The sequence below is a fragment of the Gopherus flavomarginatus genome, chromosome 7 (genome assembly GCF_025201925.1).
Source record: "Gopherus flavomarginatus isolate rGopFla2 chromosome 7, rGopFla2.mat.asm, whole genome shotgun sequence".
In the NCBI taxonomy this organism is placed as follows: domain Eukaryota; kingdom Metazoa; phylum Chordata; order Testudines; family Testudinidae; genus Gopherus; species Gopherus flavomarginatus.
In genome coordinates, this window is record NC_066623.1 from 62,705,414 (window position 1) to 62,721,391 (window position 15,978).

The following is a 15,978-nucleotide window of genomic DNA, read 5'->3' on the forward strand; positions in this document are numbered from 1 at the left end:
CTGTTCACTTTCTCATAGTTTATTTAGCCTGTCAGATGAGCTACTGATGCTGGAAATATCAGTCTCTCAGAAGGAAAGCAGCAAGAAAAAGTACTGTTTAGACTACATCACCATGACCACTTCCAGCAGAATCTGAGTCGACCTGGCCATGAGGACCGTGGTGAGTCGACTGCTGCCATTCCTGTCAACTCCGCTTCCGCCTCTTGCGAGCTGGAGTTCCGGAGTCGACAGGGAACGTGATCGGGGATCGATTTTATCACGTCTACACTAGACGTGATAAATTGACCCCTGATACATCGATCACTACCCGCTGATCCGGCGGGTAGTGAAGACCTGCTCTAAGAGCCTGAGTGAGCTCAACTATAGCTCTACTTATTTCAACATTTCACATGAGCTGAAGATCTGGCCCTAGATCTGGAAAGCTAACTTGGGTTTCCTCCCAGGTACTAAACCCTAGGTCAGTAGACTAGCTCACTCTGCATTTTATTTTTCCCTTAATATAAAAAATGACTTGGCAAATTTAATCTACACTATGGTTAAAGTATTTTTAAAGAGGCAATAAATCTAAGCTCCACAAAACAAGAAAATGTTGTATTTATTTATTTATTTGAAGATTAGGTTTTATTGGTTTGTTTTTTGTAAGCAAGTGTGTTCTGTGACCTCTCTGCCAAGTTCCAGCCTGGAGCAAGGTTTTATGGTTGAGTTACAAATACCTAAAAAACAGGTTTGGTCATGGAAAAAAACCTGACAATATTCAGGGGTGCCACTAATTACTGTTATAATAAAACAGTTTGTATTAAAATCTGTAAGCAATGTAAGATTTTTGAAACTTACCATTTATCCTGATTTTTCCATCTAAAACACTTTAATTAAAGTGGTATTAAAAACAGACTAAAGTTTAAAAAGGTCACTCACTGTATTTTTCTTAGACATTGTTTGGTTTGTAGTAGAGAGCCAAAGGGGCAATAGATGAGCCTCTGTAGTGAAAATATAATCTTCTATATCAAAAACCATGTCTTCCTTGTCAGCAAAGAGCAGGTAAAGGTATTTAAACATCTCAGCCAGGAAGAAAGAATCCATTCTATGGGGCAAGGGAGGGGGGAGAGAGAGAAGATAGCCTTAAGAACAGTACTATTTCCCAATGTGGCAGTAAAACAAATGCTCAGGATATTCAATTTCCAAACAGTTAATGATACTTAGCATTGCAGGTTTGTCATGGTGGGGGAAAAAAGTCAAACAGGGTCATATTCCTGTTTTTCCATGACTTCCCCACAGCTGGAGATCCTGCCCTGGGTGGCTGGGCTCAGCTCCCCACTCTGTGCATTGTAACCTGGCACAGGCAGTCCCAGCGCTGCTCAGGTGTAGCTCAGCTGCCTTTATGTCATGATGAAGAGAAAGGAGGGAAGCAGGGTGGCCAAGCCGTATTTGACTGAGCTGAATAGCAGCACTGGGTTGCGCTAAACCTGAGCTTGGGCACAGAGCAGAGCCCAGAGAGGGCAGGGGGAGGTACTGTTCAGCCCTGCACATCCCCTGTGGCTGCTCTCCTTGGGGGAGGCTCCAACATCCAGGCTGCATTCCACCTTCCCAATGATGCTGCATCCTGGGAAGGGGGCTCAGGAAAGTGCCAGAGTCCGCCCTTCACAATCCACAGTATCAGGGCTCAGGTAGGGGACCCAGATTTTACAGGCTGTTCTAAATTTACCAAGGCTGCTCTGTGTTTAATAAAAAAAGGCTATGACAAATCTGCAGCCTTAACTTTTGAGCTTATTAGCCCTGCTTGAGTGCTGCAACTACTGCAGTATTCCAGTAGGAGGAAACTGTGTTTACAGAGGGAAATAACAGTTCAAGAAGTTCAATGGAAAAGTGGTGTTACAATAATAATGTACTGCTTGAGAATTCCAAAGTCAACATTTTTCAAATGAAATATGCTTCAAATTTAATCTACTTAACCATTGTCAAGTTGTATTAAAAAGATCTATAAAGAAAATATCAGAATAGGCTGTCTTCACTTTAATACAGAAATGTTATAATTTAAGGCTATGAATTTTGAAAGTGTTTAAGGCAGGAGCGGCACGAGGGATTTTGGCGCCCTAGGCGCAGGGCCGGCTCGCCGGTCCCGCGGCTCCGGTGGACCTCCCACAGGCGTTCCTGCGGACGGTCCGCTGGTCCCGCGGCTCCGGTGGACCTGCCGCAGGCGTGCCTGCGAATGCTCCACTGGAGCCGCGAGACCAGCAGACCGTCCGCAGGACTGCCTGTGGGAGGTCTACCAGAGCAGTCTGCTGCCCTCCCAAATCCTGGCGCCCTAGGTGACCACGTAGGTCGCCTAAATGGAAGCGCCGGCCCTGGTTTAAGGTCAATTAGACTACAGATATTCCATTAAGATCAAATCAAATATGCATAATCTGAAGGTTGGTTTATTTAGATAAACACAGAATACACCATCAGCACCTATCCAAACTCAATTAATCTTAATACACATAAAAATAAGTTAATCAGACTCCTTTTATATTTTCTAATAAACTTAAAAATCACTACACACTTACCTGTCCTCATGGCTTCCAGTACGAACGTCCTTCATTGCAGCAAATCCACAGGGTACTCTAGCATATTTGTTTAAATTTTCAATGAGCGTTTTTCCTACTTCTAGGTAGTAAGGGTCCCCAGTAGCCTATTTTTAGAAAAGTTGCTTAATACTTAGATATCACGTAAAATGTATAGCTGGTTTTTTAGAACTACTTGTTATGCATTAGTTTCTGGTATGTTGCCTTCTTTTTTCTTTTACACATCCATTATATTTTGTGTCATTGTTTCAAAAGAGAAGAGCCATATGCAGAAGAGAAAGTTCCTTTCAAATACAGTGCATTACCATTTACACTACATGGACAAACTATATTATGCTGGGACAACAAACGGAAGAGATGGGAGTTATGCCCAGATTTTTAAAGATAATTTGAAAGTAAGACTTAGGCCTTGCAGTGCCTAAATACCTTTAAAAATCTGGGCCTCAGGCACCCAACTGTTACTGAATCTGAAGGGGCCGGGCCCCTTTGTACCTTTGAAAATCCTTGTCTTATAAAACAAAACTCTGAAGACATTTTCCAACAACAAAGAGTGCCTGCATCTGGCTTGCGTGCCATAAGCATTTAACTCTGGCACCAGTGGACGAATTGGGGTCCAGTTTGGGACGCAACACCAATAAAATCCAAACCTTAGTACCAAGTGTCGAAAAGCCAAAGCGATGAAGAAAGTGGTCTTACTTTATACAAGAAATAGGTGCTTTCTGCAAATTCTGGTCTTAAAGGGTGCTGAGCCCAGTGAACCCTGAAGTCTGTTGTGAAAGCCTGAGGAAGAAAGAATAGAGATAAATAAATGGAGGCATAAATATATACAGACAGTGAATTATTATTTTAGATTTCAAAACAAATAGGCAGAAGGGTGCAAGTTCTGATCAACAAGCTCTACTACTCCTTTCTCATTTATTTCCATTTCTAATTATAAAAAGCGCCTATCCAAATTTGCTCTAGGATTCCTGTCAACAGCTAGAAGATTACTTTTTGAAAAAAAAAAACTGATAGAAAATAATATTCTTTGATGACAGGCCTGATTCTGATCTTACATACACCAGTATAAGTCAGGCAATGGCGTTATTTCAGAGTAAAGACAGAGTTCAAAATTAGGCTCTATGCACCCATTTGATTTATTCTGCTCTATTCTGGATTCATGTAGCTGGGATAAAGTCAGACATTCAAAGTTATTCATCCTTCATGTGTAGCAAAGGTATAGATCCAGAATAGGCAGGTCTGATTATGTTAAAAACAAAACAAAACTGCGACTTATCTCTGAATGCTAGGACAGGCAAGCAGCCACCTATGGTATGAATACTACAGCAGCTAGTCAGCAATCGAACAAGTACCAGAAAAACAAAGATAGCCTCTGTCCACTGAAAACCAAGGACCAAATTTTTAAGTGCCTATGCAAATGTTCCAGTAATGACTGTACACAGGCAAACCGGCTTGTGTGTGCACAATTAACTTGTTTTCAGACTCAACACAATATCCGTAGGTATGTTTTCAGAGGCTCGATGCAAATATGGCCCTGAACATTTTACTTCTCCAATGGATTCAGGCTTCACTTGGCCAAGAAACAGAAGAAAATGAGAAGTTAGTGTGATTTAATAGCATAAAGCCATTACATCACCAAAACGATAGTTTCATATCAATGTTATGTAAACTTTATATACTAGTGTGAAGTGATCCAAGGTCAGTTTAAAAATTAACATTTATTTATTATCACTTATCTGTTATATAACAATTGTTTCCCACTATTGGTAGTTACAATCTCTCAGGGAAAAATGTTTCATATCCAGAACACCACTCCTGTTGTGCATGTGGGTTTGTACCCCTTTTTTTTTTTTTTTTTTTTTAGTTGTACATTATGTCTAGTATTACTTGAACTGAGATCAGAATCAGTTTACATAATCTTCCGCCTTACCTCAGGAAGAAAGTTATGCTTTTTTATCACCTGATATAACATCTCATGAGTTTCAATAGCAGGTCTAATGTCACCTTTCAATACCTACAAATTGAGAACAATAGCAATAAATATATAAAAGTCAGGCATGATAGCTGTACAAGACTGTACACATTGCCAGCATACACAATAATATAGTAAATCATGATCCTTTGTTTCAGTGTATAATCTGCTTTATTTATGTTTTTCTATTTAACATGGGATAGGAAACATGAGTGACTGCAACCCTTAAAAGACCACTATTTCACTGCAATCATAACTGACTTGCAGGAAAGAGGAAAGGATCATACTCAGACTGAAATCCTGGTTTAAAAGGGAATTTGCCCAGGTTTGTGACAGATGTTACAAAATGCATTTGCAGCCCAGGACTTGAATGGACCCATTCCCCTCAGTTCAAATTTTTCTACCAGAATTGCTTCTGAAAGCTCTGAGGACAGATTCTCAATCAGATATTTAAAGCCCCTTGGGAACCCAGAGTGGCTCATATGATTTTGACGGCCTAGCAGGCTGCAGAATGGACTTCTCATGCAATCATAATACCAGCCTTCTGAATCTGGTTGTAAGTAAATCCTGGAACAAGAGACTATTCTTTTTATTCATCCATACAAAATGTATTCTTACAAAGATTTATTCTAAATAGAGGGAAGAAATACAAGCAGGAAACTTATGTTTCAGAGATTCAGCAATGAACACTCAGAGATGGGTCTGAACAAGGTGGGAGTGGGGTTGTTTTGAAAATCAACACTGCTACCAGTTGCAAACTCATTTAATCTTGAAGACTATGCAGTAGGTCATGGAGGAAAGACAGGCAAGGGAACTAATGACAAACATCTGCAGCATGTACGTGGGAGGTGGGGGGAAAGAAAGGAGGAGAGGAGATATAATGAAGGGAGCCAGTGACAAAGGTAAGACAGAAATATCAACAGGAAGTCTTAAGACCCATGAGTAGGGTGGCCAGGTATATATTTTAGACTGCTAGAAATGGAAGTTGAGCATCTGATATGCCTTGAAACCTTTTGGTTATCACTTTGAATTTGGGTAAAAAAATTAGTAAGCTGTGAGCTTGGCAAGTAAGAACTATATCCTAAGAAGAAAAGGGATCTCTATAGTTGAGAGTTAAGTGAAAGAGGGGGTGAGGGGAAGAGGAGAAGTATCTTGCTCCACTCTTGCAGGAGTTTGTTTTTTTCTCCCCTAAAAAATGATTTGCATATGAATTAAAAAAAACTTCTGCAGAAGACTATTAGAGTTTAAGTCAAGCATTTTACATGATCTTCAAGGAGTTAAGAGATAAAAGAAGCAGAGCTAGGTAGATAACGAAAGGGTATGAACGTTCAGACAGTTTTCCCTCTTAACAGCCAGTATAAACTTGGAAATAATTTGATGGCTGCATGATTTAATATAACCAGCAGAGAAAGCAAAGGCAAACAAAGCCCTCTTCCATAGCAGATGTCATTTAGGCTCAGTAATTTAACTTTTAAAAATGTTAACAACTATATTATGTATTTTTCATATCTGTTTTTATGAACAATTATTAATGAGTCTATTTAATGTGATCTGGGGACTGGAGGTTTTAGAAACCTTACCTGCAAGCCTGGGAAGAATGCAAGCAAAGAATCCATCCAGGTCCGAGCATTTAGCATTGGTTTGTGAATATGAACATCAAGCAGAAGAGGTGGTTGACTAATGTACCTCATTATGGCATCATAGTGCTAACAAAAACAGAAACATCAAGAGCTCACATCTCTTTCAAAAGGGACATGAAAACCCAGTAGTTTGCTATATTTCATTTCAGTAAGGTAATGGTCTCAGGGAACGGCATCCCTACAATTAATAATACATAAATAAAAACACAGTTCCTAGTTACGCAAATCAGAATGCAAGAGCCTGAATAATTATTGCACAGCTATACAGTAATATATACATATTCACAAATATATCCAGCAATCATTACCATGAATAGCTGTTTTTTCTCTGTTTGGCTACTATACCTCATCTGCATTGTCTGGCTCCTGTGGCATGGTTTTTAAGCTGGTTAACAGCAATAAAGATGGCTGCACTTTCTCACTTACTATGGCTGAAGCAGAGAACTCCAAAATGCATGTATAAGAAAAACACCAAACGAGACTAACTGCTGTAAAGAGTTTTAAAAACCTTTTGGATAACTTGTCTGCTTACCCACTCCTAATCCCTCTTTTCCCCAGGACAGCTGTCTTATTTGTGTTTGCATTGCAGACCTCACAGTTTTTAACATAAAGTCCTCAACTGTTAGGAAGTAATACTATATCATGGGCTGAACATATAGGAAGCCCAATTACATTATTATAATGACAGCTATACACATTAGCAATCTAAATTATTTGTACTGTTCTGACAGGCTTTTAGCTATGGTTTGACTTTTATATTGCATGCAAGAATCAAGAAAATTCATTTTATTTGTGCATCACCGTTCTGTATCAAAGCTCAGTGGTTTGAGCATTGGCCTGCTAAACCCAGGGTTGTGAGTTCAATCCCTGAGGGGGCCATTTAGGGAACTGGGGTAAAAATCAGTCTGGGGACTGGTCCTGCTTTGAGCAGGGGGTTGAACTAGATGACCTCCTGAGGTCCCTTCCAACCCTGATAGTCTATGATTCCATGATTATTTTACTGAGAAGAGTCCACGATTTTCAGAAAATTTAGCTGTCTTATGAATCTAATAAACCTATGAACAAAGACACATGTTTTTGCAGGTTATACTCATATAAGCATTGGGCTGCCTTAGTGTCTCTGTACTCATGGCTCTGCTCCAATAGATGAAACCCAGAATTTGATTTTCAGATTCTATCTGTTGCTCTGAGAGCCAGCAGGAGCTTTCAGCTTACTTTGCGATGAGAGGCCTTACATTAATAGGGTTTTCTGTACAACAGTGTAAAAATAGCATTGTTGAGCTCCAAAGTAAGTGTCAACACAGCCCTCCATGGTTAGAAAGTTATAGTTATACTGGTGTGGGACGCAAACAAGGAGCGATATATAGGAGCCCCTTCAGTCCCACAGCTACATAGGAGGTCTCCACCCTTGTCGGGCAGGGAAGAGGAACATACGTGGGTACGGTAGCCAATTCAAGTTTGGCTACAACGTATAACAGAAAGAATGAGCAGTACAGACATTGCAAAATTCTGAAAAACCTTGCAAAGTCCATGAAGTACAAAGCAGGAATCTAACAGCTAAAAGACAATACTAAAAATTATTCTTAAATGGGGAAAATACTTGAGCAAAAAGTTAAATCAAACTTACTGTGTTAAATCTTTCCAGGAAACGGTCATCTCCAAGCAAGACATAGGCTTTTAATAAATATTCATAATACGAGTCTATTCCTGCTCCAACTCCACTATCTAGAAATAGCACAAGATACAGAAGTACTGTATTTTTAAATTTAAATAGTTACATGGATAAAAGTTTTCAACTGCTAATTTTCAATTTTATTTCAATGGCTATTGTTTGAATGAAAGAAAAGAAGGGATGTTCAGGACAACTGATGGTGCAAATAAAAGAGCAGGTAGATTAAAGAAGGGCTGCACTGAGTAGTGTGCATTATTTTCCTGCTTTTTTGAAAATGTGTTCTAGTATATTTGAACATAAAAGAGTATGCTCAGGCATGCTATTAAGTCAAGTGTTTAATTTCCTTGTACGAAAATATTTTTATTGGCCTGAATACACAATTACACTCTTATTTGTACTTTACTGTGCACTTTAAGTAGACTCTTTGAAAATTTAGCACTAAGAAATCTCTCAGCATCCAGGGAATTAGGGAATGTTTTCCTTGAAACAAAAACTAATTTCTCAGGCAAGATTTTCTTGCAGAGAAAGACCAGGCTTCATTATACCTGGTTTCTTCAGATCTGAAAGTTTGCCTTCCCAAGTCCACTTTAAACTCCCAAGAGCTGCATGTGATCATGGGTCTTAGTCAAAGCCACATACCTTTGCGGACCCAGTCTCCAGTATGTATATTAATGGTAACTCCCACTAAATTACTGTTGCGTTGTCTTTTTTCCCAAAGAAAATCAAGCGCCTTCCGTGCATATTCCTGCAACCAACAAAAAATATTTTAATTTAAGTGTAATTACAGGGCAATGCAAGAGGCAAGAAAAAGCATCAGGTGCTGGCATACAAGTTTTTGGGGGTTTTGTCCACTAAAATAATGGAGTTATGAAGTAGTATAGATATAGATATAGAGATTCATATTTAGACTGAATTTCCTAAAGGTAGAACTACGAAGCTCAATAATGCATTGAATTCTCTTGAAAAGCAGCACTTATTCCATTTAACTAGTCATTTTGTTGCTAATTAAAAGTATCTGTATTCTATCTGTAACGGCTACCTACACACTATATAGCTTTGGGCAAGTCACATAAATTGTCTGTGTCTCTGTTTCCAACCGACAAAATAGGTATAAAGACCCTTTTTGTTTGTAACCATTAAAAAATCCTTCAAAAATTAAAAACAAAACCAAAACCCTTATATAACATTTCAAGACCCTCCAAAGAAATGGTGCAACAACTAATTTCTTCTAATCCAATGGGATATAGTCAGATTGCCTAATAAATTATGCCTACCCCATCCCCACTGCCACACACATCTTTTCAGATGTTTCTAGGTGGCACAGTAGCTCTATCCAACAGTTAGGCTAAGTATGTGCAGTAGCCCCTTGTAAATACACAAAGGGAGGCATGAACTGGGGTGACAACCTAGTCAAAAAAAGGATATAGACAACCAGCCTGGAATGCTAGGTTTTAAGGGTGAGATAATCAAAAGTACTCAGTGTTGGCCTAATTGCACTCATTGACTTTAATGAGAGCAGAGTTAGGCCAACACTTGGTGCTTTTTAAAAATCCAACCCATCTGGGTGCTATCAAGGAAAACAAGTGCCTCCTTTTAAGTTTTTTCATCATTTTGCTGATAATTCTCCTGGCAGAGCTGATATTACTCATTTTGTTCTTTGTTTATATGGACAAGGTCAATGAGAATGCAAAGAAGGATTTGAAAGAAGGCCTTCAGCTTTACAATACAGAAAATAATGTGGGGCTGAAGAACGCATAGAATATCATTCAGGAAGAGATGCATTGCTGTGGGGTTACTGATTATACTGATTGGTTCCCTGTCCTGGGGACAAACGTCGTCCCAGACCAATGCTGTATGGAAAACCCAAGATTGTGGACGGAATTCTACTGATTTAGTGTGGAAAACGGGTTGTTAGGAGAAAGTTAAAATGTAGTTTCAGGATGATAAGCACGTTCTCGGGACAGCTGGGATGTGTATCCTCATAATGCAGATACTTGGCATGACACTTCTCCTTGACACTCTTCCATGACACTCTTCCAGCAGATTCATAGGACTGGTAAAAAAATATGATGCCCATCTCTCTCAGTGGAGGATTTCTATCTTTAACATTACAAACAGAAGACAATACAGCTATGTATACAGCGCTTCTCATACAGACTACTGTGAATCTGAGTTGGTTGCTCACTTGGCACTGCTGACTTAGTCTCTTGGATAGTGACTCCCTTCTACAAACAACAAGAGAGTGGCAGACAGCAGTGAGAGTCAGAGGGCTGTTGAAAATATGCAAAAAGTCTCTGATTCTAAAGGCTTTAAATCAAATGCTTGGGAAGTTTGTATTGCAATATGTTACATAATGGGAATAGATTGGTATTAAATGGGAGAAAACCATGAATAATTTAAGATGTGTTGAGATACAATAATCTAAACAGAAAGCTAGTAGTGTACTCCAGGAATTAACTCTGAAATATTTGGTTAATCAAATTAAGAATGAAAAATACCTTACAGCTGAACCCAGAATAAATTTTGGTCGAGCCTGTTTAATTTGTTTACACACTACATCAAAGGAGAGAATCTGTCTCAGATCTCTAGTCCAGCACTCGGATTTGACAAAGCCCTATTAGTATGTGTCAGATATTTTTGACTTTGCAATGGGAATAGTTACTTAGGCACTTTTGAAAATTCTCACATCTTTAGTGAATAAATTGCAGTCACCACACTTATACTGCTGTAAAGTTACAAGCCTTATTTAAAGAAGTTAAACCCCTTAGTTTTACTATTTCACTTTAATATCTTTTTTGCTTTTCAATGAAGCAGAACAAGAGAATGCATTTCAAAAACAGTTCCAGTCTTAAAAGTGGCAGTGTGAAACTAACACCTTGTTATTCAACTTAACTATGTATTCAGAATTGTACCTGCATTTTTACTCCAATTAGCCTTGCACAGCCAGTACAGTTAAGAGAAACTGGCTTATATTTCCCCTTATGAAGTTAAAAAAACAAACAAAAAAACACTGTGTTGCATGGCAATGAGTACATCAGTACAAACTGAGTGAAGAGAATGGGGGTTGCACACATCACTGGGGCATAACGTGAAGATCACATATGTCACTGAGGGCCTAATCTGGTCTGCAGAATTTTTTAAAGAATGAACCAAGCTCAAGAGTCAAGGCCCTATTTAAGTATACTGGGCTGGCAGTCAAAGCACAGATTTTATTTTGGGGGGGGGGGCGGGGGCAGAGAGGAGACAAACTAAACTCATTTGCCTTGAAATCATAAAACATGAAAGTTCACTACGCTATTTTCAGAGTGAATTTTCAGAACAGAAATGCACTTTAAATACCATGTGCCTCAATTCTCTTCTTCAATGTTAGTCAAACAAATCAATAGAACCTTTCTATCCAAGCACCTTGGAAAGAGTCTATTAACCCGACTCTTCAATATATTAAGTTTACTTAGTTTTGTATTGATATTACTACTTTTACTGTAAATCACCTTCTAGAACTTTTGAATAAAAAAATTAAAATAGTACTTAGATATGCCATATTAGTATTCTTCTGAAACACAACTTATCCTTGTGCACAGTAAAGCTAAAAGATGCAAAATCCATTACCAGCCACAAATACAACTAATCCGAAATTCTTTCACTCTTTACCCATGGATTTGAATTAAAATTACAATAATGTAACAGCATGCAGTTCAAAACCTAACCCCAATAAATAAGAGACCATAGAAAGCAAACCTCAAATATTGATGTTCCTGTGAATCGGCTTAAAGCAGCAAACTCAAGTATCAAGGTACCTGCACAAGCCGTACAGGTATCAGTCTCTGTTCCTGTTCGAGCTTCTGGACTTCTTAAACCAAATTTTAAATTAACCTAAAAGAAAGTAGAGATTGTATCTTTTACTAGCTGCAAATATATATACACGTCAATGATGGGAAAGAGATAAGAACTTAGATACTGTACTTTATCTGTTCTTTATTTGTTCTAATTAAAAAACAAAAATCTTAGTCTCAGCTGACACTACAACCACTCTGAACTCTATGGCCACAAAAAGGTATGTTGGGTAAAATTTTCAGAAGTGCCTATGTCACTTAGAAGTAGAGCTGCATGGAAACTTTCTCATCCTACCAAAAAAAAAAGAAAAGTTCAAGATTTAAAACATTTTTCTTGCTCTGCATCAGGTCAAAACAGAGACCTTTCACAATTATTTGTGAAAAATGAGAGAGACTCCAATATATTCAACAACCCAGTGGTAAGGACTACTCGCCTAGGATATGGAACACTCAGGTTCGAGTCCCTGCTCTGTCTGATACATTATAATTAACCAATAAGCTAAGAGTGTGCCATGCTTTAGCTTCATGTAATGAAAAGTTACAAATATAAAGAAAAATTCCAAAATTATACCCCAGCAATAACCTTCGCAAAACAAAAAAAACCTGGAGACTTTTTTTTTTTTAAAATAGGCAAACTGAAAGTTAGGTGAATTTTGAGTTGAATCCAAAGGTGCATGCTGAACACTCCCAATTAACCAGGCTGTAGAACGCACATGAATAAATTTTAAGTAACACTGAAAAGCCATTGTTGTTCCAGATTATTTAGTCATGCCTAGAGGTGCAAGATACTGGTAGACAGGGGTTTCATGAGATTTCTGCCATCTCTAATGAGTCAGAATGATGCATTCTGGGTCACTGTCAGCAAACCTGGAAAAGCAACAAGCTTAGACAGCCCAAAACAAAATTTAAGAAATTAGTTAGCAACAGTCACAAAATATTAATTGATCTGAATAATTAGATGTATGGAAAATATAAGTATCTGTGATAACTGTTTACACCCACAACTGATACTACTAAAAAAGGGCTTATAAAAAAGTTTAAATGATTTCTGTGCCAAATGCCTCCACAGCCTAGTTAGCAAGGACATTCAGCCTCTTTTTAACTCACAGCTGAACTATTTCCTGATTCTAGATACAAAGAAAATTAACGCGTAATCTGTCACAAATAAGGTTCTCTCCCTTTCTGCTAAATAACTTCCTAACATATTAACAGTTTTGCCTATCGTGGGGGGATCTGAATTATAAAACACTTACTCTTGGATAAGGGAGACCGCTAGTAGTGTTAAAAGCAGGTAAAAGTTTGTAGCCCAGTTCTTTTGCCATGTGCAGAAGTTCACCACTGTACCACTGCATGTATTCACCTTTTTCTTTCAGCATAATTGCCACTGAGTGCCCACCTAAAAGACCTCTAAACACAAGAAAAGATATCCACATGTATTTCACGTCAGTAGGGCACAGCAGTGAAATAATTTCTATCATTTGTGACAAGCACTGTATAAACAATTGTGATGTGTTTCAGAAGTGCTGAGCACATACAATTCCAACTGAAATCAATGGAAGCTGTGGTGATGAGCAGATCGTTAACAATAAATTGTTCCCTATAGCATTTCACTGAATATATATAAAACACATCGAAGTAGTAGATTACTGAAGAGAACTAGATGATTAATCCTGCACATGGATGGGGTAGAGGTCAGTATCTTAAAGGTTATCATGAGCTAAATGAAGTGATGATGTTTATATAAGCCCACAGTAATCAAATATTGATTATCATTTACTTCTATGTGAAAACTTTCTGAAAATGTAGTAAAGTTATCTGAATTCTGAGGAGCATACTTGTTTAATATCTATACACAAGCTTCTTTGAAGAAACCTGTCAGCACCTTGATGATTTTTAAAAAAAAAAAACACAAATAGATGTTGTCTTTTTCATCCTCAAGAGTGATCATCACCTTTCAGAATTATCCCTTAGCCACAGACTTAATATACTCCACACTCCTTTTTGACTCAAAACATAAATAACTAGAACCCATGAGATTATACAAGTTGAACTTTATAAACTATAGAAATTTGACATTCGATATACACAATGTTTGACAACATAATCTTAGCTTTGAGGCCACATCTACACTAGAAAAATGAGGTTGTCAGCCACTGCTATCCTGGCACTTTTTTCAGTTGGTATTGAAAATAGCTCTCCTGCTTGTGTCAGCCAACTGAATTTGACATCTATTACATCAGTTCCTTCCTACAACAGAAGTTAAATTCTGTTGATCCAGGGAAACCACCATTCGCAACATCAGCTGAGGTGGAAGGAAATGTTTGACAGGACATAAGCTTCAGATCACATCTTAAGTGCACTGAAAACGAAGAAAACTAGTTACTTACCCAAGGACTCTTATATTAGTTTCAAACACTGATACAACTATGTCATTATCTAAATTAACATCTTTTATCACATTTTTTACAGCATCTTCAAACTCTTTGGTTTTATTTAACACCTGGAAAACAAAAATAGCTTTAGTCATTTTAGGTTCCAGTGCTGTAAAACTGATCTACCTCAAAAAGTGCTAGTGTAGTCAGACATTCACGTATGATATAAAGTTCATCGTGTTAAAAAGCAGGAAATACTCAAAATGGCTCAAATTGCTTTTCTGCCTGACCATATCATATTCTGATACATTATGTGAATAGGTATCACTGTTAGTCTGGTTTGCTATAGTGACATATGCGAATGACAGAGTAGTTTTCAACAGGGAATAATTCACTGAAAACGTGTCTGACGATTACCCAGTTTTGTTCCTTTCTTTCACTATAGTACATTGTAGTCAGTGTTTTCTACCGCCTGCACCCACATATTCTATTCCTCGAAATCTGGAACTGAAATCCACAGTTCAAGCTCATGCCTGCTATAAAGTCTGAATATAAGACTGTCAGGCGATTTTAAAAAATCGTGATTAATCATGCAATTAAAAAAAGTAACAGTTTTTACTGCACTGTTAAAAATAATAGAATATCATTTATTTAAATATTTTTGGATGTTTTCAACATCCTAAAATATATTGATTTCAATTACAACATAAAATACAAAGTGTACAGTGTTCATTTTATTTTTGATTACAGGTATTTGCAGGGTAAAAAACAAAAGAAATATTTTTAAATTCACATAGTACAGTACTGTATTGTAAATTTTGCCTAAGAAACATAAGAACAGCCATACTGGGTCAGACCAAAGGACTTTTTTCCTTCAGAACTGGTGCTGCAGAGCTCCTGCTGGCCACTAGGGGCCATTGGACCTGGCAGAGCCCAACTCACAAATAGAAGACACTGCTGGAGGGAGGGATTGGAGCTGGAGAGTTTCCCACAGCTGCAGTTCTTGGCATGCCTGAAAGGAGGCAGCATGCAGGAAACTCCGTACAACCCTGGGATTCAGCATCAGGTTCTTTCTCCCTCTGGATCCCTGGGCTCTGGGGTGGGGGTGAGCACGGCTGGTCTATAGGGTAGGGAGGGGGTGCAGGTGTCTGAGCTGGGGAGGCACCCCATGGTTGGGCTCTTGGGGGGGTGGGGCAGGTTTCTGACCCGGGGGGCAGAGGGGGGCTCTCCTGTGGCTAAATTCTGAGAGAAGGGGGCACAGGTGTCTGGGCCAGGGAGGCCCCTGCGGGTGCGGGTGTCTGGGTTGGGGGGCACCCCGAAACTGAGCTCTGGAAGGCAAGCGTGGGTGTCTAGGCCAGGGGTGCCCCACAGCTGGGCTTTGGGTGGGAGGGGTTGCAGCCCTGTGGCTGGGCTCTGTGAGAGGGGGAGGGGAAGAGAAACAGGAACTGCAGTTTTGTAGGGGTTTCTTTACTCACTCCTCTTTACTCCTTAGGGAATCTTTTTTGTCATCTGTATTGTTACAGACATAGTTGCTAATAGGTATTTTGAAATGAATTCTCAAAATAATTGAAACTGGCATGATTATATTGTGTTATTTTGACAAATAAAATCATCACAATTGTGTGTAGAATTTTTAATTTTTTGGCACAGAATTCCCCCAGGAGTAAAAGTCTCAGAAGTTAACAGATTAACTTGGGCCTGGTCTACACTAGAAATTTAGCTCAGTATAACTACATCACTCAGGGCTGTGAAATATCCACCCCACTGAGCAAGAGTTAAATGGACCTAACTAACCCTCTGTGTAAATAGCACCTCACAGGGAGACAGAGTACTTACACCAGGGGTAGGCAGACTACAGGCCAGAGGCTGCATCAGTCCCTCCAGTCATTTTAATCCGTCCCTCGAGCTCCCGCTGGGAAGCAGAGTTG

General features: G+C 38.8%; 1 protein-coding gene and 1 pseudogene across 7 annotated transcripts in view; one reads left to right on the forward strand and one right to left on the reverse strand.

Moving 5' to 3' along the window:
* The window catches only part of EDEM3 (ER degradation enhancing alpha-mannosidase like protein 3), a 46,850-nt gene that overhangs the window by 18,045 nt on the left and 12,827 nt on the right, over positions 1–15,978 (reverse strand). For all 7 annotated transcript variants that reach the window (XR_007775372.1, XR_007775371.1, XM_050961396.1 and 4 more), the window contains 10 exons: positions 14,066–14,178; positions 12,932–13,085; positions 11,584–11,718; positions 8,485–8,590; positions 7,801–7,898; positions 6,114–6,239; positions 4,492–4,575; positions 3,258–3,341; positions 2,544–2,668; positions 916–1,081 (listed from right to left, as the gene is read on the reverse strand). Coding sequence is in view for 5 of the 7 variants with exons in the window: in XM_050961395.1 (XP_050817352.1) it covers positions 916–1,081; positions 2,544–2,668; positions 3,258–3,341; positions 4,492–4,575; positions 6,114–6,239; positions 7,801–7,898; positions 8,485–8,590; positions 11,584–11,718; positions 12,932–13,085; positions 14,066–14,178 (1,191 nt within the window). In the remaining 2 variants the exon portion in view is untranslated. The remainder of the gene's footprint in view (positions 1–915; positions 1,082–2,543; positions 2,669–3,257; positions 3,342–4,491; positions 4,576–6,113; positions 6,240–7,800; positions 7,899–8,484; positions 8,591–11,583; positions 11,719–12,931; positions 13,086–14,065; positions 14,179–15,978) is intronic.
* On the forward strand, positions 8,608–10,855 carry LOC127054986 (tetraspanin-9-like; annotated as a pseudogene).